Source organism: Cygnus olor, chromosome 1, assembly GCF_009769625.2.
Source record: "Cygnus olor isolate bCygOlo1 chromosome 1, bCygOlo1.pri.v2, whole genome shotgun sequence".
NCBI classification, from domain to species: Eukaryota; Metazoa; Chordata; class Aves; order Anseriformes; family Anatidae; genus Cygnus; species Cygnus olor.
In genome coordinates this window covers 202,232,338-202,259,351 of record NC_049169.1, presented here as the reverse complement: position 1 = coordinate 202,259,351, position 27,014 = coordinate 202,232,338, and the positions used below count along the sequence as shown (strand labels likewise).

The following is a 27,014-nucleotide window of genomic DNA, read 5'->3' as shown; positions in this document are numbered from 1 at the left end:
GAGCTGTCTTCAGACTCTCTTGGATACTAGATAGTATCTTTGCAGATATTTTCAATGAAGAGATGTATATAAGCACTTCCAAACAAATAGACATCTCATGATAAAGGCATACTGCCTAAAAGGCAAATATGATCTGTTCAGCGTGGTAGAAAGGGTTAACTGGAGGAGAGCCCCAGCCTTTACCCAGGAAGTTCTCAGAATTAGGCTAGAATGCAGAAATGATCCAAAGTATTTTAAACAACAGATAAACTGCTTTTAGCCAAGTTTGTGCCTAGAATGAAGTCTTACAGCTGAGTTTAAGACCTTTAAAATAATACATATAAAAAAAAAAAAGAGTAAAGAAAAGCAAATGCTAATGTGTCCTCCATTGAAACTGTGTGAATAGGAACATATTAAAGATTCTAAATATATTTTCTTCTAGCAGTCTAAAGGCTGCAGGGACTTTTCCATTCCTAATTATATAGTGCATATGCTGTCTGTTTCTGACTTACAACTTCCAAAATAGAAATTAGAGTCATAAATGAAACATAGGGAGAGGGGAGAAGGCATGCTGTGCATGATAAGGAGCTGCTGTGCTAATATTTTTACTGATACTGTTACCAGTCACTGGCTTGTGTTCCAAATGCAGTTACTGTAATGCAGACTCTTTAATACATAGACATTTCATTAAGATGGCTGTTGTACTAAAAAATCCATGAGTAACTAAAGCAGTAGCAATGGACAATAAATGTAAATGCCTCCTGACAGTTCTATAGCTGTGCTGGTTATGTCTCAGGTCTCAGTAAGGCCGTGTTATTAACAGGCTATGGAAATGCACAATCATTTGAAGCAATAACACATTCTGAAATTCAGAAGTGTTTTCTGAAATCTGAATTGTTCCCTGACAATTTGCCTTCAGTCTCTGTTCTGGAAATGAAATGGAAGTCCTCTGGTAACACACCTGCAAGTCAGGCTGGTATGACCTTAAACCCTCTTGGAGGTGATCTGAAATTTTTGACTGCAGTACAGTAGGCATTTCTTCCTCCTAAACCGTAACTGGGCTCCTGGTATACAGAGGAGGAATTTCCCCCATGCTTTCTGCTTTCTGGTGCAATCCCACGTAGCTGTTGCCTTCTGGAGGATGAGGGCTTCTTGCTAGTTTGTCCTGGACAATCAGAAAAGCAACCAAGACATTGCACCAGTCCAGGGGGAGCGAGCAGGGTCTGCTGTGCACAGGCTTTTTCTCCTGCTCTTTTCTGTTCTGCTTCTTTTCTGTTCTCTCAGTTGGGAGGGAACACGATCAAGACTGACTTTCCTCTTGGAAAGATAGATTGCTCTTTCTATGCCAAGACTGCTGCAATGGTCCAGAGGAGTGTACAATGAACAGTGGGGACAACTAACACAACTTCAGGTCACTCACCAAAACCTCCTGCCAGTAGGTGTGGGCTGACGGCTGGTGGTATGCTGCAGATACTGCTGCAGGGTTTCTATTAATCTGTTGTAAAAGCAACACATATTCTTAAATGGAAAACATTCCTAGAGTTTTTGATTTCAGTCTCTGGCTGAAAATCAAGCTGGTTGCTGGTGTGAGTTGAGGCTGCAGCAGCACAGCACTAGGCCTAACTGAGCACACCCTGCTTTTTGACAGGACTCGTCTCAGCTTTCAGGCTCCACACAGCCAACACACAGAAACTGGTTTGCTAGCACAGACAGAGAAAGCATCTATCTGGCTCTATGTACTCACAGAAATGCTATGCCAGAGTTTAGTTCCCTGTCTTTACACACATACAGACCCATCCGCCCACCCCCTTTGCAAGTGGTGGAAGCGTTTGGCCTTCATCTCTGACTTCTAAGGGCTGGGTTCAAGGGTGAATGCAGCCAGGAGAAGACAGAGAGCTGCTTTGGTTCATTATCTGTTGTGGTCAGTATGCCTACAGGCTACACTGGGGGCTGATCCCTGCCTGAGATTAGCCAAAAATGTGCAGATTTTCCTCTGGAAAGTTTATGTAGAGTGTAAACGGAAGAAAAAGGTAAGGGGAAGGTAAATGGGTTTCTCATATTCTATTTGAAGACTATGAACAATGAAGTAAGTGACCGACTCAAAGTTGTACAGAAAGAGTTGGGATGGTATCAGGTGAACATTTTGAGGGAAAAACATTATATTTTTTCCTCAATTTATTTGTTACACGTGAATGGCACTTGCTTAAGAATTGAGAAGATGAAGTTGTTTTTTTTTTTTTTTTTTTTCTCTCAACTTGCAACACTTTGGTTTTAGTCCAAACCAAACTTTTGGCTTTAGTTTTTATCTGCTTTTCTCAAGACCACAGACAATTCTGCCCTTGTTGGAAGTGTGGGTTAAATATACTTCAGATACTGCCTTCATGTTAAATACACTTGGGTTTCCATTATATTGTTGTAATATCTGCATATATTTAAAACAAGATTGTTCCTAGGAGTTCAGATTTTTATTAAGTTCAGCTCAAATTCTCTCAAGTCATTCATAAATTATTTTTTCCACCCAAACCATAACTTTTATCAGCCATGTTTCAGCCAGTAACTCTTCTATGAGATATATGGAATTTCATTATAAAACACGTAAGGGTCAAATTTTGAATTAGGATTGGCTGGTGCCTTCATCAAACGTATTTTTATAACCACTTGATGTTCTCTAGTTTGCAGAAAAAACCATAAATTGCAAATGAGATCTGAAATTTTCTTTTACTGCTATGTTTTATCCCTTTATTTTTAAATTGGACATAACAGTAGTTTTATACTAGTTTACAATGTCAGAAAGGGGCCTGAGGGTATATGTGATTTTGCTACAAAAATTGGATCATGTGTCAAAGTATCATTATACTTAAAAAACAGTATGCCCCATGGTACATGTGTATCATTGGCATTTAGTTTTAGCTTTATATTCAGTAATTGAATAGGCAGATCTGAAGACTGCTTTTTTAAATTTGAGATCCTTTATTCTGCATTCTTGGTTGAAATTACAGTAATAATAATAATGTAAAGAAATTTTATGGGCCAGTGCCAATAATTGCATTTGTTATCCCTATATACTGTACGTTTTACTTACCATGAGATGGGGAGGGTGCATATCAAAATTACCCCCAAAAATAAAAAAAATAAAGAAGTCAACAATGGGGTGGAGGTGGCAGTCTTCCCTAACTAATGGGCTAGATTGGTTCTCCTGGAGTCAGGTAATGTATTTACATTATGATTCACTAATATCTTTAAGAAAGGATAATAGTCAGTCCTTTCAACTTGTCACCTATAATCTTGTGTTCCTGCTTGAAGTGCTAGTTCTTGTGACGTCTGTAAGGAACAAAAAAAAAAATAAAAAAAAAAAGAAAAAAAAAAGAAACATCAGCCCTTTTATAGGGGAACTCTGGCTGAAAAGGTTAGACAAAGCAGGAGCAAAGAAACAAAGTGAAAGTTTAGTTCTCTCTCTTATCATTTCTATCTGGTACCTAGGGTTTTGTACTGACTCTCCCTTAATAACAGTATTTTTTTTCTTCATTTCTAAGCTTTGGCTAAAGAATAAAGTCCATATTAATTTTAACTTTTCTGAGGAAGTACCTGAAAAAGTTAGAATTGCTTCAAAATGATCTGATAATGTTGGCCTTTCTGCAGTAGAAATCATGGTAACTGTATTTGTGTAAGCAGGGCTGCCCCATTAATAGACTGCCAATGAGTCTGGAGGTGTCTAGATGATAACTAAGGCCTGTGGATTACTGCAGCTTTTAGCGTCTGCATTGTCCTGTGGAGCGCAGATAAGTCCCTTGTTCCTGAGACCACAGTTGGTTCTAAGTAGTTCCTTTATTGAATTGCAAGTGGGTTAATGTTTCCTGGCAGGACCATTTGGTCTTCTGCAGCTCTTTGCTGCTGTACTAGACTGCTTTGGGTCTCACTGCAGGGCACCATATTGCATAGAACAGACTGAACAGAATAATCATTACCAGTTGTCGCCTACTATATTTCTGATAGGTGCCTAAGGGTCGCGTTCATCTTCTGTTCTTACAATTTGACTGAAGCAATTACCAGCTTTTCAAGGATGTCTGCACAGTTTCTTGAAATCAGTAATCAGAAAACTCAGATGAAGGTAGTCAGGTTTAGAACAAAGTTGGTAGAAGCCCTTAAAGCATAGTATTTTTTTTGTAATTAATCCAACCACTCATTTGTGTTGAACATAGCAACAGCTACTGGTAAACCTCTGCATCCCTGACCCTGTCCTAAAAGGCAAAATCTCTCTCATATTTCTTGCATCAGTTGTAACTGTCTTGACATGGTTGTAGCATGCACTGTGTTCTGTATTTTGTGAGCCAGAGTTCTTCATATCTGAATTATTCTACAAATTCTTGTAGAATATATCCATTTTGTAACAGTATTTAGATGAGCCAGCATGCTATGGGACGAGCTGCCTCGCTTAATTTTAACTTAGCAGTTACCTGCATGGGTGACTTGAATAGATTGAAGTATATGCATAATGCGAGTCCCAATTTGAGTATTTTGGCTAAAATAGAAATAAGATTACTTGTACTTCAAAATTAAATCAGAGACTTCTATGTTTTGCTGAACTGAGATATGTAGTCCCTCTTTTTTCAAGGAAACAATACCATGAACATTGTTTCTAGGCTTATGTTCTTTTAAGTTACGGTGCAACATATTTTCATTCTTTTTCAACCTGGTACATGCAGTTTCCAAAATACTTCCAATCGCATGTTGCTTTTCAAAGAAACATGAGTAAATTTAGCCAAGAACTCTGTGAACCCATAGCATCAGCAGATGCTGAGACTGTATTATTAAGCCTTAGCAATTAAAGTTCTACATTTTAAGACTATTTTTAACAGTTTTTGTTCAGAATTTAAAAATATATATATATTTTTTAATTGTTGCAAAACTCATTAGACATAGCTTAGAATACAACTTCCTTTTCTACTTTTTTCATTAGAAAGTTTTACTTTTTTTACTGTATGTATCTTAAAAAGTAACCATATGAACATATTTCCTTTCTCAACGGTGTTAAGTAGAGTGGCAATAATTTAAAAGTACTGATTCTATTAGGTAAATGCTTTAGTATTAAAAAATCTCTTGTTGTGGAAACGAGATTTGTTGGAACAATTTCCTCCAACTTGAAGATTTTGTGGAACGAATATAGTTATTGGTATAGGGATCTCTTTTTTTTTTTTTTTTTTGGACTTGTGTATTACTATATTTGGATTATGGGCCAGATCTTTTGTTCAACACGTCTGAAGGTGGGCCTGAAACTAACTTGCACAGACAGTGTATACCCACCTTGGGAAGATTTTAAGATAAATTGGGAAGGGAGTTCATGTATCAACAAAAGAAATATATTTTTGCCATATAGTTTTTACATGAACATCTCAATGAAACTGGGAAAATACACTGGAGGGCTGTTCACAAGAGCAAAATTATAGCCTCTAAGTGGTAAGACCTTACACTTCAACAGCTAAAAGAATTTTCTGATGCTGGATTTACAGGTATTTTTTGCTATTTTTATTTTAGTTTTATACTGCTGCAGCATTTATAGATCACTAAGAGAGTAGAATTTGAGTATGGTAGAAACTGTACTGTTTAACTGGATTGTACAAAATTTTAAAAAGCTTCTGGAGCGTCTATATTAATAATAATAAAAAGAAGGTTAAGATCAGTTCACCAGCTTATGTCCTTTATTTCATTTCACAGTGGACCTGCTGTTTTAGTGGTCTGAATATTCTCAATGAATATTTGTAGACCAATGAGATCACTGTTGATCTATTGCTGCATCAGTGTGCCCATTAAAAATTGTGTTAAAACCATAAGAATTCTATAGGTACTTATATATGCACATGCACGCTCAGATGCATGTGCATGTATTTTCTTCAATATATATATATTTTTTTTTAGTTACAGAAACTAAAACATTCACCCTGTGTGTGTGATGGAGTTATGGCTTTGGAAGGGTATGGGTGGATATCTCACACTAGGTGGGTTCATCATAGCAAACTAAATAGGATGATTAGTGTCAGAGTTACATCTGCACTGATAAAGTTAGTATACAAACAGAATACTTTGTAGGAAGTACTTCCATCACCAGAGCAGCTTTGTGTTATCTCACTTACATTCATCCTACAATAGTACTATTAATCTGAGTATTTTTAATTAACGATGGTCTTACAGTTTTAAGGGAATAGGTAATTCTAGGGTGGGATTTCTGTCGGAGTGTAAATGTCCTTTTCCAAAGGCTTTGCTTTATTTTTGCTTTATTTAGTATGTGTGTGGCTTACTGGTTTTGGCAAGTTAAGTTACAATTGCGTGTCCTTAGTTGACTTTTTCTGGAAGACTTTTTTTTTTTTTTTTTTTTTTTTACAGAGGCATCAATAGAACCTTTGTGAGAGGTTGTAGATATATAGGGTTATTGAGTAGTATCAATACTTATCAGTGCAGTGCACAGAGTGTATGAAACAAAAGAAATGTAACACTTCTTTTTAGTGTTTTTATATTTTTTTCCTGCTTTATCATCTTCAGAACTATCCAATGGCTAGGATCCTGTGTTTTCTTCATTAGCATTCGTATAGTCTGTATTTTAACTATGCCAATAAGAGTCACTAATTTGACAAAAATCAGATATATGGCAGTATTAACAGAAAGACAGAGTAGCAGTTTAGACGTAATTACTATCTGAGTAGGAAGTAGTAGCAGGATGCATTCGTAATTTATTTAATAGAAAAAAGCAATTTATATTAGACCACTTATTAATTTGACAGCCAAACCACACAATTACACATGAATGCTTCTGGCATTGACAGAAAGCAGGAAACCCAGTCGTTGAACAAAAACTGGAAACTTTGCAATACAGCACTTTTTGTCAGGAGTTTCAATTTTCTGTCCTTTCCACGTCCAGACCAATTGTCAGTTGGAGGATATTATCAATATTTCCCCCAGTAAATGTTCTTTCAAAAGGCTGACAACATAAAAAATCTTTGGTTTCAAGTAGTGGTTTTTTTGTTTGTTTTGTTTTGTTTTGTTTTGTTTTAAACAAAAACAGCAGCACTCAAATATAACAAAAATCCATTCTAAGTTCTCAGAGTTCAGATAATCTTTTGTGAACAATTCATTCTCTCTTCATGTGCTAAGACTCCTGAGCAATATCCAGCTCAAGTGTTCTTTTGCTGTAAAGGGTTGTATTTCATGGTCAGTCTTTATGTATAGAAACAGCGAAAACGAGAATATTTTTAGCATTCCATATTTTCTTTGCTGATTGTCCTTTCAGACATGCAAAAGAGCACATTCATTTATATATACCTTCTTCTTCAGTACCCAAAATACTTACAGGCATCTCATCGTAAAAGTTCATCACATAAGAACAGTATAGTTTAAGTTCATCTAGTTGCTTGGAATTTGCGTTTCTTACTTACACTCATTTGCAAAGAAAGGATGGCACAGTAGTTAAGACATTAGACTGGTACTATGGAGATGGTTTTAGTGCTGTCAAAGTGTAGATTTTCTTTTCAGCTGTAAAATATGGAAAATACTACTCCACCTCATTAGGTTGTTTGAGGGTGAATACATTAGCTAATCCTCAGCAAATAACCAAAAATAAGAAAATGAGGGAATTTTTTTAGTATTCTATAAAAAATAGATGTTATTACCAAACAGCAGATCTTGGAGACACATTTTGTGGTGAAAACATAAACAATGAAATTTTTCATGTTCAATGAAATTACTCATGTTATTTAGGATGAAATATTCTCTTTTAAATTGCTGTTTGTAGGACAGCATTTGTGTTTCGATAACTTAAGAATTTTTAGCTCTGCTGAAGAAGTAAGAGAGATTTAGGAAGATTTAAGAAGGTGTTTTAATGAATACTGATCTCTCTGTATTAAATTAAATGAACTTATTTCCTTAAGAGCAATGGTAGTAGTAGTAGAAGCATGCATCATGAATGTTGTAACTAGATGATATTAGTAAAAAGTCTTTTAATAAAGTCTGCAAAACCAAGATGTTTAGTATTCTTTTCCACTCCAGTGGATCCAGCCCCAATTTATGATGGAGGGTGGTAGGTGAGTAGGTGAGTATGGTGTAGGTGTGTAGGTAGACTGTAGTTTGAATCCAGGATGTCTTTTGGAGAGATGCATTCTGTTTCCATCTCGTTGCTAATCTAGCATACTGCACGAAGATTTTCATCTGGTAAAATTGCCAATGGTGTGTTTTTTGTTTTATAACACTACTGACAAAACCTTGCTCAGTCCAAAATAACAGCTGAAGCATTTAGTATCTGTTATTCTTTGTTTTTCGTGTAGGGTCAATGACTGCATCTTGCGAGTGAATGAGGTGGATGTGTCAGAAGTCTCACACAGCAAAGCTGTGGAGGCCCTAAAAGAGGCTGGCTCCATAGTCCGATTGTATGTTCGTCGAAGAAGACCTATTCTGGAGACCGTGGTAGAGATCAAGTTGTTCAAAGGACCTAAAGGTAAATATGAACATAAAAAGACATCCATTTTAACCTTGATGTTTGACCTTTCTCTTAGCTCAAATAGGACCCGACTCTGTCGATTGGTTAACTAGTTGACCTGTCAAATACTGAAATACAGTGAATTTAGATTGGTAGAACTTATATTCATTGTTGAAGGTCTATTTCTGGAATATAAAGAATTCAAGAAATCGTGATTTGTTTCATTTCATGTTTGCTGTAGAGATAGCTCCTTACCTTCAGAATAAATGCAAGACACAGAAATAGTATGCTTTTATTGACAGCAGATACATTTCTTCTAAAATTCCTCTGTGTTGGACCTTTGATGTTGGATGCAGAGTTTCTGAATTCTCCCTTTATTAAGGACATTTCATGGGTATCCAACCTCTCTTTCTGTTTTCATGTTGATGGTTTCTCCTGCAGTTATCTCCAGAACAAGGACTACTAATTTACCTAGATAAATAGAAGAATTTTATTTTTTCCTTCAACAAAATTCTATGGAAGCCTAGGAGAAGGCCTTGCCTAGTCTAAATCACCTTTATCACTTTTAACAGAACCTTCAGCCTACAGAAACAAACAAACAAAACCCACAACAAACCAAACAACAAAACCACACACAAATTTTTAGTAGCATCATTAAAAATTGTAAAGCATCTCACAGGAATCTGAGTAATATTTGTTGAAGTGAAATTTTATATTTTCTTTTCACCTTTCCTTTTATGCTTTTTTATTATTATTATTTATAGAAGTTATTTTTTTAACAAACTTAATTTTATTGGTTTTCCTGCCTGAAATTTCCTTACAGCTATTAGCTGTTAGATCATTATTTTTCTTTTATATCTAATTTCTGGACAAAGAAAATTTTTTTTTTTTTTCACAGTGTATGAGAACAGAATGAACAGACAGTAGATTTTTGCCTTTTGTTTCTTAAGCAAGTCTTTAATTAATAGCATATACATGAAATGAATGAATTCACATGTCCAATATATTTAATGCATATGAGATTATTCTACCTGTTTCGTCTGCATTGAATAATCTGTAGGGTTTTTTTTCAGTGCTTTCCTTTACATTTCATCTCATACAAATATTACAGTGTACTTCTAAGTAGTTTTTGATGCCAGTAATATTTTTTTATTTCTAATACACTTAGAATTGTTGAGAATCATTCATAGTAAGCAGAGACAATGCACTGTTTTCAATATCCTCTATACTATACCTCTTCTATGTATATAATGGTTCTCTCTGAGACTTAAATATCATCCTCTACTCTTGGCAAACAGCATGGTAGATTTAAACATACATCTTAAGCTAAACCCTCAAAGTCTGGATTCTTGTCATCAATTACAATGCTAAACTGTCTTTCTAACAGAAAAGCATATTTGTTGAGACTTCCTGTGTGTATGAAATCAGAATATTAGTGCAGGCAGCAGTGGTTTTAAAGCTTTGGAATTAAACTAAGTATATGATATGACAGTCATTTTGAGTAACCTAAGGCTAACTAAACTAAAATTAACATATCCTTTCAGATCGTGATGAAACAGAAAAGTTATTCACCATGACCAAATTATAGCAGCATTGTGGAAATGGACAGGAAAGGCAATCATATATTAATAACTTTCTTGCAAGATGTTTGCTTTGATTGTGTGCCTGCAAGTACTTATTTTTATATTTATCTATTTCCACAAAATAGAGAGGATACAAAAAAAAATGCTTTTTATGATAAGCTAAAGAAGCTTTGCTGCTTAGTGCTACAAACATCAATTTTGTAGCCATGTGTTTATGAATAAGAAGTTTACTACGGTTATGTGCTATAAATACTGAATTTTATTGCTAAGCCAAATATCTTTTTTAAATTTTCACTTTAATATTATATGAACTTATATATATATAAGTTAACTGGAAACTTGGTTAGAAAAAAAAAAGTTGATGAGATAGTTTTTTGCAAAAAAAAAAAACAACTTTTTGCATGGTAGTCCATGCACCAGCTCCTGCCTCCCTACTCATAAGCTTATTCACAAAGAAAGGTGAATGTGTTTTTTGACAAGGCAACCGTTTTGCACTAAATTTGAAGCAGCAGATCTTTTCAGATGCTTCTTTTTCTGTCTGCTTCTGTCAGTAAATTACTGAGTTCATCCTTCACTGCAATGAGAATTTACCACATGAACGCAACTCTTCGCTCCCCAGTAAAAACTTAAACTTGCGGATCACTAGCTTTTCTAGTTTTGTGTAGTAGATCGTATCTTTCAGCACTTGAAGGTGATAAAGAAGGAAATTTGCAAGGCTTTTCATACAAATATCCTTTTAATTTCATCTGAGGTATTCAGGACAAGGGCATTACAAGCTATGAGTTCATAAAGGTTGGATATTTTTTAATATATGTTAGTTTTTCTAGCCAACAACCAGCATACAAAAGACAAAGGTTAATTTTGCAAATCTGTTTTGAACATAAGAAGTTATGTATGCATTTTGTAGCAATGGTTTTGGGCATATGGCAAGGGAAAGGCCATATGCTGGCAAGTGGTAAAGCACTTGGGCCCTTTCAAATTGAGGTCCGAGTGCAATTGCTCCTGCTGCTTTACAAAAGCTGTCCAAGCATCATGTGTGATAAAAGTCAATGTAACTCTTTCACTCGATTTTTTTGGAAAAGACATAAATGAACACACAAATGAGTTTCACAACAGAGAACTGAGGTGTCAAACAGAACTGCAGCTATGTAGATATTTAAAGTTGTGCATTCAGTTGTGCCACACCTGATTGATAATATTGGGTGATGTCTATAGTCAGTGTCTGGAACTTAATTGCTAACGAATCATTGCAGGATCTTTCTGTCTTTTGTGTGCTTGGGAGATATTGTCTTTTCTATGCCTCCTTTACGTCTCTTCAGTCAGACATACAATTTTAATGATTCACTGTGATGGCTTTGCTTAGTATTTAATAAACAGTAGGTGTTTTACTTCAGACACTCTCAGGACTCTCTGCAGGTTATAGCAGCCAGGAGTTGGACTCGATGATCTTTGTGGGTCCCTTCCAGTTTAGGATATTCTGTGGTTCTATGATTCTATTGATACCTAACTGATATCTTAAGCTCTATTATATACCAGGGAATATATATATATATATATAAAGGATAACTTATTCTGCTATCTGGAAGTTGTGGTGGTTTGAGAATAAAATTATAGAGAAATAGGATTAATTTCTCTCATCCTCTATGATAATTCAATAGTAACTATCCTTTCAGTGTTTGAACTGCATCAAAATCTTGCAGAGATGACTACAGTTTCTGTTTTATTCACTCTATTTTGCATGGAAAGGCTCTGAAACAATCAGCAGCTACATCTCTTTTTCTGTTTTTGTAAACATGCATTTTTTTGCATTCCTGGTGAATTCAGCCAATGGTACATTTTGATCAGGTTCACCCAACCCAGCTCTGGGCATCTAATGGAAGATATTTTTGGGGCACTTATTTTTCTATTCTTTCCTGCTGTCCGAATTAGGACTGTTTGGGGACTTTTGTTTAACTCACTTGGGATGTTGGTATGTTTTGGAGCTCTAAATTAGAAATTAATACATCTGTTAGCCCAGTTCTCTATCTCTCTGTGGATGGCTATTCTCCTTATCTTATTTAATTTCTTAAAGAAGAAGTCTTAGTCAGCCAAGTTTAAGCTCCTAAATTGGGCATCTCAATAAAATACTCAGAAATAGGATGGGATGAATACAAAGGGCTTTATATGCATGTATTTTTTTAATTATGCAAATTCATCTAAATGTTAGATGAAGTCATTGGGCATAACCAGTTCCAGAGTTTCCATTTCATTGTTTTGCTGTGCTGGCCTGAAGCGACTGTGCAACACGTGGGAGATTTCCTTTTCACATAGCTATTTGTTTTATTCTTGATGACAAAGAATAAAGTCACTGCGTAGTAATGAAGCTTTCCTACTATACTAGGAAAAGAATCAGTATGCTTTAAGTAGTATATTTTTTAACCCATTGCTTAGTTACCGAAATTTGAGAAGATGCAGAGATTTTCACCATCAGTATAAGGTATGATTTCACTGCAGATTTACTTTTAATTGTCACTGAAATGTTCTCTACTCCAGAAGTTTGTACTTGTTTCATAGAAGTTGAGTTGTATTTTTGTTTGGATTGATGGCCTTTGTGGGAAAAGCTTCTACTCTGTTGCATAGATAGCATCCAGCTTGCAGTGACAACTGAAATAGTCCCGAAAGTTTGGTAGAAGTATGCATATTTCTGAAATTTCTGCTAAGACTGTCTTCTAAAAAAGAAGTGTTCAATTCAGGGCAGCAGAATAGAGTGTTTTTGTTTGTTTGTTTGTTTGTTTGTTTTTATGTTTACAATTTCTGATCCCAATAAGGAAAGGAGAAAACCTATTATTTTATCTACTAAAGCAAAGGCAAAGGTTAGCTTTTTATCTCAGGTAATAGTTACAACTCTTAAAATGAAAGAGGCAGCTTTTGCAAACAATGAACCCCAATTATCTCCTTCCCAATTCCAGAGAACACTGAGAACTTTCCAGTCTTGCTGTTTGACAACTGTTTGCAAAAGCTTCCTTCAGACCGATGATGATATGTATATCTTTATTAGTATGGCTCTCTCCCACTTTTATACTGGCCTATTTTTTTCTAATTTACTGGACAATAATACTACCCAGCAATCCTTAGCATTTGGGGAGAGGGGGGTTGTATGGCAAGTTAGGTAAATATTATGTTAATTTGCTTGAAACTTCCAAAACCTTTTAAATTTCATGCTAAGAAATGTCTTAATATTTCCAAAGTGTTTTCAGCATTTTTTTTACATTAGCTAGAAGTCTTTTCTTATAGTCTTTTAAAAATTTCAGTCTTATGATCTCATCAACTGTGAATTCACTTCTGTTTTTCAATGTTTCCCTTCCGTGCTGTAGGCTTTTTCATGAATCCTGATCTAAAACAGTGTAAAATAGAGAAACTTAAAAAAGAGAGCTGTAGAAAAATGTGAAAGCAGGCAAATATTCCCAAACGTAGATTTAACAAACTGCTTAGATTCTCAACTCTAATTTATGTGCTTCACTTCATATTACTGTAATGCACTATCACTTACCACAGGTATGAATAGAAAAGACACTACAACTAAAGTAAAATACCATTTTTTTGTGAAATGTCTTTGCTTGAAGGGACCTGCATTTCATCCAATCAGCAGAAAGTGCTCCATCAAGCACTAATATATAATTTTCCAATTTTAAGAAAGTAATTCAAAATCATCATTTATAAGTTAACATCTCTAAAAGACATAGTTTCCCTGCAGGCTAGGATTGTCTCATATAAGAACATGTGAGTATCTGCATAGTTTATCACGTGAATATGGTATTCTCTTGAAACTCATAAAATTAGAAAGCTTTGTGATAATGCCATAAAAGCTTTTGCTGTTTTTAAAAAATACTTTGATATATTAATGCTGCCAATGCCTGATGGAGAAAAAATGGCAGGTTATATCTGCACCTTCGTATTTCTCAGACTCAGGATCTCATTCTTTAATTTAAGTGATGATATCTGCATATAGCTGCTATTATCATATTCTGCTTTATGGCACAGATAAAATATTTATGTGCCTTTGGTCACTACAGACTTGCCATCTCGCTTGTATAAATTACCACATATGAAATATTTCTTAAAAACCATTCAGTGTGGAGTGGCTCCTTCATTCCTGAAGAAAAGTAGTGTTTATTTAGTGTAATTTCACATAATAATAGTCATTAGAGTGGCACTTGTGTTCTAGTTTTTCAGGCTTTGGCTAGCTTCTTTTTGTCTTCAGTGGAAAAAGAAAGTAAATCTGATGTGTTGTTTGTTAGAATTGCAGTTAAATGGCAGACAATGGTGGTATCAAACTGTTGTCATGACAGACCAAATTCAACTATCTTTGGAGCTAAGTAGTTAATTGACAAAGTAATGGCTTTCTCCATCAGCAAGGAAATAGAATTTAAATGCCACCCATCTGGTGGGTTGTCTCACCATTTAAAAATTAGAGGTATCCTACAAGCTGCAGGGTGTCACTTGTTTGGAATCTTATATTGTCATAATTGTGACTTACTTTTTTGTGTTTTCCTTTCATTTTCCATTTTCAATAAAGGAGTGAGCAAAATGACTTGGAAGACTATGCAGCAGTTTTATATATACATATTTTGTTTGTCTTGTTTTTTCCCTCAAAACCATTCAATTCTTAAAAACTCTCCAAGTAGTTCTAAGACTTTTGGGTTAATATGCAAAATGCACACCCCATCTTATAGTAGATTTTAAGTATCGGTTTCCAGAAATCATTCATAACGAGGGAAGTTTCTACTGAAATGAACAGTACTTTCCGCAACTCCATCATGCTAACAATTTCTGAAGTGGTGCAGTAGCAATTTCAAAGTGCAGTGCTGTATTTTAATAGCCAATTGAGATGGCTGTAAAAATCCAGCACTGCGCATTAAGATCATTACTAAATTGCTTCAGCAATACTTACTGATGAGACAGCTTCAGCAGAATACGATTCATCTTAATGAACTGTGCCTGCAGTAGAGCAAAAACGGCAGCACTGGGAAAGAAAGATGTGCAGGTAGGCTCAGATGCCAAAAAGCTTAAGATTTTGTTTGAAGAAAAAGCAGCTTTGGCTAGCTTCATTTTGTCTTCAGTGGAGGGAAAAAAAAAAAAAAAAAAAAAAAAAAGTATATCTTTTGTGTTGGTTGTTAAAATTGCAATTAAATTGCAGAAAATGGTTGTATCAAACAGTTGTCACATCAGACCAAATTCAGCCATGTTTGGGGCTAAGTGCTGATTGACATTTCAACTGACAAAATCTTCTGTACTTGTCCTTTCTGAGTTAGGTAGGAATTTTGTATTACTATCCAATTGCCTTGATATTTTCATCAGCTCCGGCTATATACAACACGTAATACAGTGCAGCTGTATGACCTCATTTTCTCTGACATGTTGTCAACCCTTTTGTTGCAGTCAAAGTTACTTTTATGGCCTTTGCTGAGAATCAAGAGGAGTTAGCAGGAGTTATGAGACTGCCCTGAACACAGCTCTTGACACCTTAGCCATTTTAACTCTGTAACCTCAAGCAGGAAAGCTGAGGGAAGGAGGATGTTGCTTTCTTGTCTTTGCCCATACAGAGGAAAGATGCACTTAATTTCTGTGCTCAGCTCTTGGATCATCAACATAGTTACGGATGCGTCTCCGGGTTTTGCTTGTATGGCTTTCTTCTGTGTGAAGGTAGAGCAGACCATTTGAAAAATAAGTTTTGTTCAATGTATCCTGTACTTGTGGAAGTGCTTCAAAGTGAGTTCCTTACTAAATGGCTTTCCCAGCTGCATACTGATCACTAGGAACTTACTGGGGCGCTGCTAGAAAATTCCTCACAAAATCTTTTTGTCTGTGGCAAAATCTTTTGTCTCTGGGAAACTTTGGCATCTGAGCTTTGGGGTGTTTTTTGATGCCACTGCATTTTTCACTCTGTTATTTTTAGAAATCCTGAGGACTTTTCTCTACCACTAAACGCTTTGTTTGTTTGTTTTTGTCTATGGCAAGTGCTACACAAATTCCCAATTAATATTTCCCAACTTCTTCTCTGTTTCCATTTTTTTTTTTTTTTTTACTTACCAAATGTAATGTAATTAGAGCAGGTCTCATAATTTTGCAATGTCTGTAGTCATTTTTTCCTGTAGACTAAGAATTTATGGGTCAGGGAATATTTTCATCATTTCCCTCTCCACTCTAGAATGCTGTGTAAGAGTTAAAAGGGAGTTAGAGAAGATCCCTTTCATTATGTTTGCCATCACTGTTTTCATCAGGCCATCAAGAGAAAGGGAGGAGATGCATCAGACAGTACAGCAGAATGTTAATTATCTCATCAGTATTTCCAGATACACAATAAATCAAAAGATGAGGAAGGATAACGGCGTCATTTGCTAAACTACTGGGCTGGGTGTGGAAAGAAGTTCTTCTGTAGACAGAAGGCCAGTATCTTTTCTCTGTTTTCTTAGTGGAGGAGTGAGAATTGTTTAAGGAGTGGCAGTTTTCTTGGGCTTTTTTCACCACCTGTATGTTCTTTGTTTTAAATTCCTCAGGTGAGTTTTAGGGAATGATTATGCTTGATCTTTCAGCACTTTAATAAATAAACAATTATATGACAGCAATTGCCCTGAGCCTGATGTGACATCCTGATGCAACAGAAGATACATTAAGACCTTAGCACCCTTTGTAGAGTAAGTTTATTGACATGACATCTGTCACTTGCAACTGAGGAGTCTGAGAATCTTTATGGCTGCTTCTTTGCAGAGCTTCCTCCTTTCTTGAATATAAGGCCAAAAGTGCAAATTAACCAGGTGAAATTACAGAGCAGTGATTTCATCCTTTATTGTTCAGTTAATTATCTACATAGCAACTTCTGTCTTCTTGATAGTTTTTTAGATGTCCAGATCTTTCTCAAGAAATCTGCTGTCTGGAAGACAACATGAATCAGCAAATTATTGCAGTGCCATGAAAGGCACCTTCAGAAGAATAAATTGTATTGAATTAAATTTTTATGACTTGGGGAGTTGTATCTATTCATTTTTTTTCTTTCTTTCCCTTTTTTTTTTTTTTTTTTTTTGAATTCTAAGCATAGACAGACAGTATTTTAAGTCTTCTGAGATAGGCCTCAGAGATTTTGATGGTGGTAGAGTGACAAAGATGAGTCAAGCTTTACAGATTGGACTTATACAGTAAATAAAATATCAACTTGCAGCTTATTTTTAAAAAATATTCAAGATTTTTTATATTATTTTGTTTCCACCAGCTGAAAAAAAAAAAGGAAGTATATTAAAGCATCTCTGAAGGGAGTAGCTGGATTAGTCAGAAGCCAGATGCCAAAGTGATTAATTGCAAATAGTCATTCATCTGTCTATTCCCCATACTATATCCAAGTCATTTCTGCAGGTCTGTCACCCTCATTTTGCTTTCAGTATTCTGAAGCTTGTCTATAATTATAGACAGCCATAATGAAAACAGAAGAAAGAATGCAACTTGGTTTCTTTCTAGGTGGCAGCTAAAAAGTAGCAACCAGATATAAACACATGGAAAAAAAAAAGAAATTTCCAAAGGTGTTGGTCTAATTGTCTAAAAAAAAAAAAAAAGCAAATAGTAAGTTAAAGCTAGAACACTATAGGGAAAACTGCTTTTCCTCCATCAGTTAGGGTTTGTTTGTTTGTTTGTTTGTTTGTTCTGTTTCTTTAAATATCATAGTAGTATTCCTAGAAATAACAGTCTTTCTTGTAGTTTGGATGAAAGAAGATTCTTTGCATTTTGCTATGAAACATATGGTCTCTGCAGTTGACTCTACTTTACAGCTGTGTCATCCTAAGGTATGGGACAAAAAACTCTGGGACTCCAGTGCACAAAAATTATGGTACTGCATGTTGCATCAGTCACATGTACAAAGGCAACTGATTTGCAGAGGTTTCTGTATTGCAGATACACTGAGATCAGGCTTATTGCAGAAGCAAAGTTCATTTTTGCTTTGCCAAAGGCTTGTGATCACTGGCACACACACAGCTGCTCTTCAACTGTTCTTTCAAGTGAGCTGTTAAAGCCGTGCAGTTCGTGAGAGTATCACTTCTTTTTCTTTGCTTGCAGAGACTCATTTAAGATCTTTTCTGCCACTTGGGACAATGACAGGGTGATAAGTTTTTCTTAATACAAAACATTTGGTGTCTGAAAGACCAAAAAAAAATAAATCCTGTGACCTCTTCCAGAGAACATTTTTGTCTGACTTTAACCCTATACAAGAAAGGCAAGAAGACTACTTAATGCTTCTGCCTTTAGTTTCTATTTTTTAAGACAAATGCACAACTGAGAGGTTACAATAGCAAAATATATATGTGGAGGCAACTTACAGTGGAACAAGAAATACATATCCAAAGTATTCCAAGAGCATGAATCCAGGTTCAGTACCTGGGATATTGGCTTCTGAATTTTCAGTAGTGATTTCTATGAACAAATAAGAAGCCTGCTCATGGATTCCTTAGAAATAATTTTGTCCGATTGTTTCCTTTGATAGGAAGAAACAGTTGTAAAGCAAGATCTTAGAGCTGAAGAGAATGTAAAATAGGGCATAATGACAAAAATGAGTCTTTGGGATATGATAAAAGATATGTTGTGTAAGCTAAAAGAACAATATCTTCAGGGCATGCTTGAAGTTTTTATTTTGGAAAGAGATATTTGCAAATAAGGATGTAATAGACTTTTTTTTTTTTTCCCCTAAAGTGTGTTCTGGCTTTATTCTTTGCTTTGTTTTATTTGTTATGCAAAACAGTGCTTAAGATGTCTTATGAAAAGAATAGAATGGCATATTAGCCACTCCAATAGAGAAAACTGAAATAAGGAAGCATAAAGTTACAGTAAATAATTTAGTAAAGTTTAGTGTAGGCATGTTTATGTTTCCTGTACTATAATCAAAAAATGAACTCAGTGTAAGTAGTAGGGTAGTTGTGAATCTTACCAATAGTCTGTAGGTAGGATGTGCATTGTTTCTAAATTCTAATAATTGTCTAGTGCTATAGCCAAAATTTCTGAAAGTTATTTCAAACTAATACTGATAAATTCTATAATAGCAAATCACATCCTTTTTGAAATGTGGTGTAAATGATTGTAATTTAGAGATGTGCTTTGTAGTTAGAGAATGCTGAGATGACAGGTGCTTTTGAGGGAAAATATAAAAGGTGCCTGCTATTTTGCTGGTATCAATTTTCACAAAAAGGTCATCTGTGATAAGATTGCTATCATGATTAAAACCAGTGACAGAGGGGCAAGACCTCAACCTCAAATGAAGAAGCAGCAGACCAGACAGCACATAAAGATGTCTGATATTTTAACACTTTGCAGGCCCTGAAGATCTTGATCCCAGACCACTCAGATGTGACTGATGAAATCAGTGCTAACAGGGGTTGTTTTTAAACACTTGTGTAGAGAAGGCAAAGGGAAAAACTGGGAAGAGCAAACAGAAAACATATTTTTCACTGAAGTGAACAAGGAAAGTGATGGGTATATAAAGCCATCAGTTTGCTTTCAGAATCTCAGAATGCCAGAGGAAGTAGTAAATCTTTTCTCAAGCACCTAGAAAAAGTTTGAAGAGTAATGTTACCAGAGGATGTCATACTCCTCTTTTGCAACTCTTTCACATTTTTCTCAGATAACACCATGTGCTGAGAGGGTTTAACACTGGAAGTGGTCAGGAAAAAAAGAAAAAAACAAAACAAACAAACAAAAAAACCAAGGTGTAACGGCAGGGACAAATGCATGGTATTTTCAGCAGAAATAATCAAATAACGTAATAAACAGTGCTTAACAGAAAACTGTCAGGACAGGACTCCTGAAAAAAAGAATGTAAGACTTTGTTAGCTGTAGCATCTTGTCTTTTACACATCGTGCTGCGATAAAACATTCAAACACTATACTGAGATTTATAAATTGAGGTATGATTTATAAGACGTGAGAAATCCTTTCATCCTTCACAGGTAAAGACTGAGCTGGAGAACTCAGCCTTTGAGCTTTCCACTTCAAGAAAGGTGTGGACCAGCTGGAAGGACTCCAGGGGAAAGCAGTAAAAATGATCAGAGATTTAGAAAGCCTGTCCTACAAGGAAAGAACGAGTGATCTAAAGTCATTTATGTGAAATACCAAAGAGTTAGAAGGGGCTTATGGGCCCCTGATAGCAATCTTCTTGCTTTGCAGCACATCTTTGAAGAGTGAGTTTGCTCTATGTGCCCCCTAGGGAGGGTGTGGAACAAAGCTTAGTAGACAAATTACGATAAGCAAGACTGACTGTATTTTAGGACAAATGAGGATTGTGATATGATATATTACCAGGCAGGTCACCAAGTCCCTAGCAGTAGAAATATCCAGGTGTGCTGAACAGCCATTTGTCAGACACGGTGCAACTGTCGTTGATTCTGCCTTGGGCCAAGGAGACAGAATAAATGACCGTTGAGTCTCTTCCAGCCCCAAGACTCTGTGATCATAACAAAATTTTCTCTTTTCACTACAGTATGAAGATAAACAGTAGGCATAGGGCTATTAAAGTCCCGTACCTGCAGAAATAAAGAGGGTGTCTTCCAGGCAAAAAACACACACAATTCGTGTGCCAGTTGTCAACTGTAATTTAGTGTTTTTGATTTTCCTCTTTCTTTCTTTAATTGTGGCTAGGAGCAATAAAACAATTTTAGAAAAGAAACTTCTTCACATGTGAAACTATTAATGAATAGTGCAACAGGTAAACTATAGTCTCAGCCTTCATTTTTTTCACTCACATCAGGCTAGGGTTTCTCTGCTTTTCAACTTTTCTGTTGCTCAAGTCAGGATCACGCTCCTTACAAACACCTTGGTCAGGTATATGGCTGGTTCTTTGTCAAAGGCTGTTCTCACAGCAGGCTTCAGTATTTGGAGGCCGTCCAGGACTCCTTTGCTTTGGACTGTGCTAAAGCTTTTAACGCTGAGTCTTGACTGCAAATAAAACACTTTTCTCCATCTGTAAGCAAAGCTGCGTTTCTTTATATCTAAAATCGAACTTTTAGGCTCTGGGTTATGCATCTGTGGGTCTCACTAGGATGAGTCTTCTCATCCAAAGAACTGCCTAAAATTTCCAAGGGGTGGCCAAGAAGTGGTCTAGGAATAAATCAACACATCAGCGCATTCATTCTTTTCCCCAGGGTTTCGCTTTTCATCAGGGAAGCTGTGTATGCCATTCCCGGACACCTACACCTACACCCTACCTCTGGCATTGCAGGGAGATTCAGGCACTGTTATTAATTGAAATAGCTGATGCAAAGACCATGTTAACACCCTGTGATAGACCCCTCGGGGGACTAATAGCAGGGTCTTGTGTTTTAATGTATCTAATGAAGTTCTCTGATAAAAAGTGTCAGGAAAACCCTTATTCAGAGAAAACCTGTAGTGTAACCCAGCCTGAAACGATCACATTAAAGTGTTATAGTCTGAGTCTCCACACTGTTAAGCACAAGCTCTTAGAAAATCTTATGTGCTCAGGGACCTGTCTGGAAAGATCTGTACTTCTGAATACAGATTTCAAATATGGGTTCATGTTAAGTTTCTAGTTATGTATAAGAGTATATAACTCCCTCAGCAAACATTTAACATAATTTCTGAGGAGACACAAGTGTCTGATTTTACTCTATGAGAATAGAGGATGCTTCTCACTGGCAAATAAAGCATTTTTTGTTTCACTTTCTTAAGTGTGCTGCAAGAAAATATCATTGATAAACAGAACTAAGGGACTAAAGTATAGTTTCAGAGAGAAAAGAATTGTCAAAGCAAAGACCAATGACTTATGAATCTGTTTTCAGCATGCCTTCACCTTATTAGTATAGTTCAGTAAGCACCATGTCTTTTCTTTTTCTGTATCATCTATGTAATTGTAAATTTTTAACAGCAGGGCTCTGTAAATTGCCTTACATTAAAAAAAAACAAAACAAACAAAAAAAAAACCTTGTGAATTTGTGTCTTGATTTCTCTCTGTATTTTTAAAGAGGAAGGAACTGAATGGATGATGGCTTATTTATGGGTTGATTGCGAATAGATAAGAAGCTACAAGATGAACTTTGATTTCATTTTGTGTTTTCAAGCTTCAATATAATTGGCAGAGAGCTTTTCAAGAAAGTATTTCTGTTCAGCTTTGCAACAGGGATAAGAAGATAAATGCTAAATTCCCCTCTTTGAATGGAGGATGAACAAAAGAAACTGTTGAGTCTCTCCCTGACATTTATGGTTGTTAAACAAATCCCAACCTGACAGAATGCTTCTTCTTTCTCCATTTAATTGGTGAAGACTTATTAAATATTTGGCTAGAACAGCCATCCAACTTAGAAAGTAGTGACCTAGCTGTACTCGGATATATTATTATTATATATATTAATATATAATGTTACACATAGCAAATATTTTGTGTGTGTGTGTGTGAATTAGAATAATTATTTAATGTTTCAAGACTGAATCTTGATCTGAAAACAATGGTGAGAAAAGCACAGCTTTACATAGTACCATGATTTAAAAAAAGAAAAAAAAAAAAAGAAAAAGTAATGACTACTTTAAAACATATCTTGGTTTCCACACCTACAGGATCAAGTGCTTTTCATTTAGCATTATTAGCAGGTGAAATAATTCGTGCTGCTGTCAGTAATTGCAGTAATTCATAGTAAACTAAGCTGAAAATGATGTAGGTACTATTTGTTAATGACAGCCAAACTATGATTGACTGTCAGCACAGATTTGGTTGAAACAACTGGTATTCCTTGTGCGTAGAAAGTGAACTTTATTTCACAGTTTGATCCCAAGTGAATATGTATTGTTAAAGCAATAGCAGATTTTTGGATCTCGTCAGTGCATTCCAGGTTTGCGTAACTGCCTGCAGAGAATCCATGAGATATGATTTTTATTTCTTAGGTCCAAAAGTTACATCCTGGAATTGACTTGCATTAAAAAAAAGTAAAAAATAGAATCAAGTGAAATTTAATAGCCAAGAAGAAGGTGAAAAAAACCTTCAAGATTTCATATAAATTGTCTGGAGGAGAGAGGAGAAGGTCAGGGAAAAGGAATTTCTCTAGGTTTTACACCAGTGAGATCCAGCCCCGCCATGCTGATCCCATTTCCAGATACTTCTGCCTCAAATTGAAAACCTTAAAGAGCTGATTATGAGATACATCTTGAGGGAAAAGAACATTTTGAACAGGGGATGCAGTTAAAATAAATACAACTCAAAAACATATTTATGGTAAGGAGTCTAATTATGTTAAAAACTTGTGTAAGGTAAAACCAAGGTTTCCCACCGCTTTCAAACATGTGCACAAATACTCCCTGAATTAAATGCCATTTTATCAGGGCAACAAAAGGTGGTTAAATCCAGCTTTCTTGAGCCCAGTGCTTCTCCTGAAAGGATGAGTTAAAGGTTTTATGTTTCATTCTCTAGTCAGGAAAGGTTCACGTACCAGTATATCTGCCAGAGCAAAAACTGGAGAAATATTGAATAAGCATCACTATTTCACCTTTTTCTTCACTTATAACGATATCAGATCTGTTTTAGTTCTCAGGAGCATTACAAACCTGTGATTGCTAACTTCTCTTTCTCTCTCTCAAGATAAAGAGAGCAGTTTTATTGTTCTCTTTCCTCCCAGTAGGCCTCAGGCTCTAATGGCATATTTTCACTGAAATTTTCTCTGTGCTCTGCTAGTCTAAACAGCTGTTTCTGTCCTCCTGTCTCCATCTTCTGTTCCTGCATCTTTGCTTCTTAGCACATCCCCCAGGTTTAATTTGCCTGCACTCCACAGCAGTCACAACTTTCCTAATGTGCCCTGTGGAAAGCTGTGTTGCCAGGAAAAAGGACTTGGGGGCCAACACTGTCCTCTGCTGCCAGCCTCTGCTGCCGCCTCTGTAGGTGTTGGTGAATAAGTACCTGGTCTGTGATTCAGATCAGTTTGTCTTGGGTTTTGTGCCATTTTTCAGCTGCTAATCTATTTGCCTAGAAAATTTTCACGGCTGGTACAAGGCATGCAGTAGGGAAGTGTGGCCAAAGGCAGGGAGGAGAGCAGAGTCACTTCTTTTGGCAGTAGTGAGGCTCTAGGTCAGCATATTACAATCTTAAAAACGCATGCTGCAACCCCCCTCCTGGCTGTCTGCTGCCAATTAGGACAGCTCACTGCTTCGTCTTTGATCAGATTTTTCCAGCTGATTTTTCCACTGAATTAAAGGATAGTGGTGAGGATGGAACAAAGCACCCCCCTCCCAAATCCCTGTCAAGAAACATGCTGCTAATGCAGAAACAAATAGAATGAGAAAAAGAGAGAGGATAGCCTTTAACAGTCCATTCATATGACATTCAACACAGCACAGTCACTTATGCTGTGTTTAAAACACTGTTCCCTGCAAGATGTAAATGATCCTTTCACAGAAGCAGCCAGCCAGATGATGGCTGCCCTAATCTAAAATTCTGATTTTGGTGACTCTGGATCTGAGGACTGTTTGTACTTGTGGGTGCACCAAAAATGTGCAGAAACTTCCTCTGTGAACATGAAATCAGTGTGCATATGCAGCTTCAGTGTAGGCATATGCAAACATTGCATGGAAATGGGAGAGGAGAAAAGACATTTCAAAAAATAAAATCATGAGCAGTTAATACTGTTCCTAAGTGGCATATCTCAGCTCTATCTGCTTTATGTCAGTAATTTTCAAATTTTTAAAAGCATCATTTGACTGTTTTTAACATGAAATGTTTAGACTTGGTGTATTGTGACTTTTTCTGAAAGAGCTGAACTGCTTGCTTTAATTTTCAGAGTGTCAGTAGATGTCAAAAACAAAATCATTTTCTCTCTCTTTCTTGCATTTAAGCTAGTAAAATTGTGACAGTGTGATTTAATATGATTTTTAGTGAACTTGAATCCTCGTTAATGCTTTAAAAATCTGCTTATTGTGAATAATTAGGAATACTGCTTTCTCTTTTCAAGATTAATTTTGAAATATTCTTGAGAATTCCTGTTTAGCAATGAGGCCATTGCTTGTCTGTGCTTTCTGAGAAATTTATCCAAATTTGAGTAGATTCATTTGAATAAATGTAGAAATATAGAATAAATACAATTTCTAATGAGGCTCAAAGTGTATTTTCCTAGCTTGCTATTTCCTTCTTTTCAACTACGTCTGGAGGGAATGCATCGTTGGAGATGAGTATATGCAGGCAAAAAGTCTGTAATGGGAAAAATATTTAAGTGCAAAACTGATTGGAAAAGAAAGAATTGTTTTCATTTGCATGTTAGACTTTTTTTTTTACAAATCTGTACAAACAGAAATATAATTTAACAAATACATTTTGAAGGCTTTATTAAAGATTACAGAAAGATGAGCTTTACTGTTATGATAATGTAAAACCAATGCTTTACCTACTGTATCTACTGAGTGATTGTTTTTAAGCCCGTTCTCACTGTGTTACACGTACGTTAACATTTGCATCATAATCTCTGTTCCCATCATCTACTCTCTGGTGGGCAAAGTAAACATTTCTTTCTGGGACCAGAAGTGTAGCCTGGTGTCATGAGAACAGATTCCTTTCTTACTGTTACAACCCAGTGGTTTCTACTGCAATGTTTGTTTTTTTCTGCCCAAAAGAATAAAAAAGCAGTTGGAGAAGAGTTGTAGTAGTTTAAAATTGCTTCTGAACAGGCGTAGAGGCCAGAGCAAAGTCAGCAAAAAATCCCTGAAATAGCCGCAAGACTTGTTAACATATTCTGGACTTTCCTGCATTTCTGACTTTTGTGGGTCTTGGAGGATTGAGATGAATCCCAGAGGAAAGCTGTAGCATGTTGCACCCCTAGATCAAGAGTGAGCTCAGAAAAATCACTGCTATACAGGGAGCCTGCCAGGTGTCCCAGCACCCCACCGATCTGGAACAACTGTAAGCAACTGTCAGTAGCAGTGTGCTAGCTGAATTTTAAAATTATATGTGCAACCTGATGGCATGGATAGCAGTGTGTAAAAATTGAAATGGAGATTTCAAACCTGCTTAGGTAGTCTAAATCAAAGTACCAAAATCATCTGGGCATCACCGCCACTTGGGTCACCAACCACACTACCAGCACAGTCTCTCCTCCATTCAGTGTTAGCTGGCTGCCATCCCTCTAAGCCCTTAGTCCTTCAGAGAGCTGTTTGGGGCAGCATGAATGTGTGCATGCATCTGTGCATTGAAGAGATTTTAATCTCTGTGGGATCATTCTCTCTCCTGACTCTTATCAAGCACGCAGTGAGAGCAGACTTCCACAGGTCCCTACACGGGGCTGTGCAGCCAGATTGTGTCACTACGTTGTTTTAAATTTCAATTAATATTTTTAATTTTATTAAATTAAGAATAGTTAACATGAAAATTAACTTTTTATTAAGATTTATTTTAAAATTTGAATTTGCAGTGTTTAAAATTTGTGCAGATAAAAAGCGTAAGAGGCAAAATTTTTCTGTTTATTTTCCACTAAAAATTCTGACCAAAATCTTCCTCCATGCAGAAAAGCCACAAGCCCTCTCTGCTGAGGTGACTGAAGGGCCCATTCCCTTGGAGAGAGGCGTCAGTGCTGCTGTGCAAACAGTGCTGACTTGCAAGGAAGGGATTTTCTTTGCCTGCTGTATAATCACAACTGTCAAACAGTGTGCAGTCATGGCCACAAGTGTGCTTGCCATGCTTATGGAAGTCTTGTGTGTATTGTCCACTTTCATCCTCAATGCAGACTGTACTGTAATCTGGCATGTAATCTGCCGGTTCAGTAGTGTGGAAAGGTGATGCACTGACAGCCAGAATATAGGGATTAATAAAAATAATTACAGTAAAAATGGCTATGGGCAGGAACAAAGGAGCAGCATGACAACTGCTGGATAAATAGCTGAAGGCATGAAGGACACACACAGTGTAAAATGAGCTATAATTTTCTCCTTGTGTAAGGTGGTTTCAAAGAATATTCTTCTTACCTGGTGGCACTGTACGTCATCTTTCAACATACATT

The 27,014-nt window shown here is 36.2% G+C and overlaps 1 protein-coding gene across 1 annotated transcript in view; it reads left to right on the top strand.

The window, feature by feature from the left end:
* Positions 1–27,014, top strand: part of DLG2 (discs large MAGUK scaffold protein 2) — a 1,015,643-nt gene that overhangs the window by 708,847 nt on the left and 279,782 nt on the right. The window contains 1 exon segment of the mRNA XM_040544402.1: positions 8,289–8,458. Within this exon segment, the coding sequence (XP_040400336.1) occupies positions 8,289–8,458 (170 nt within the window).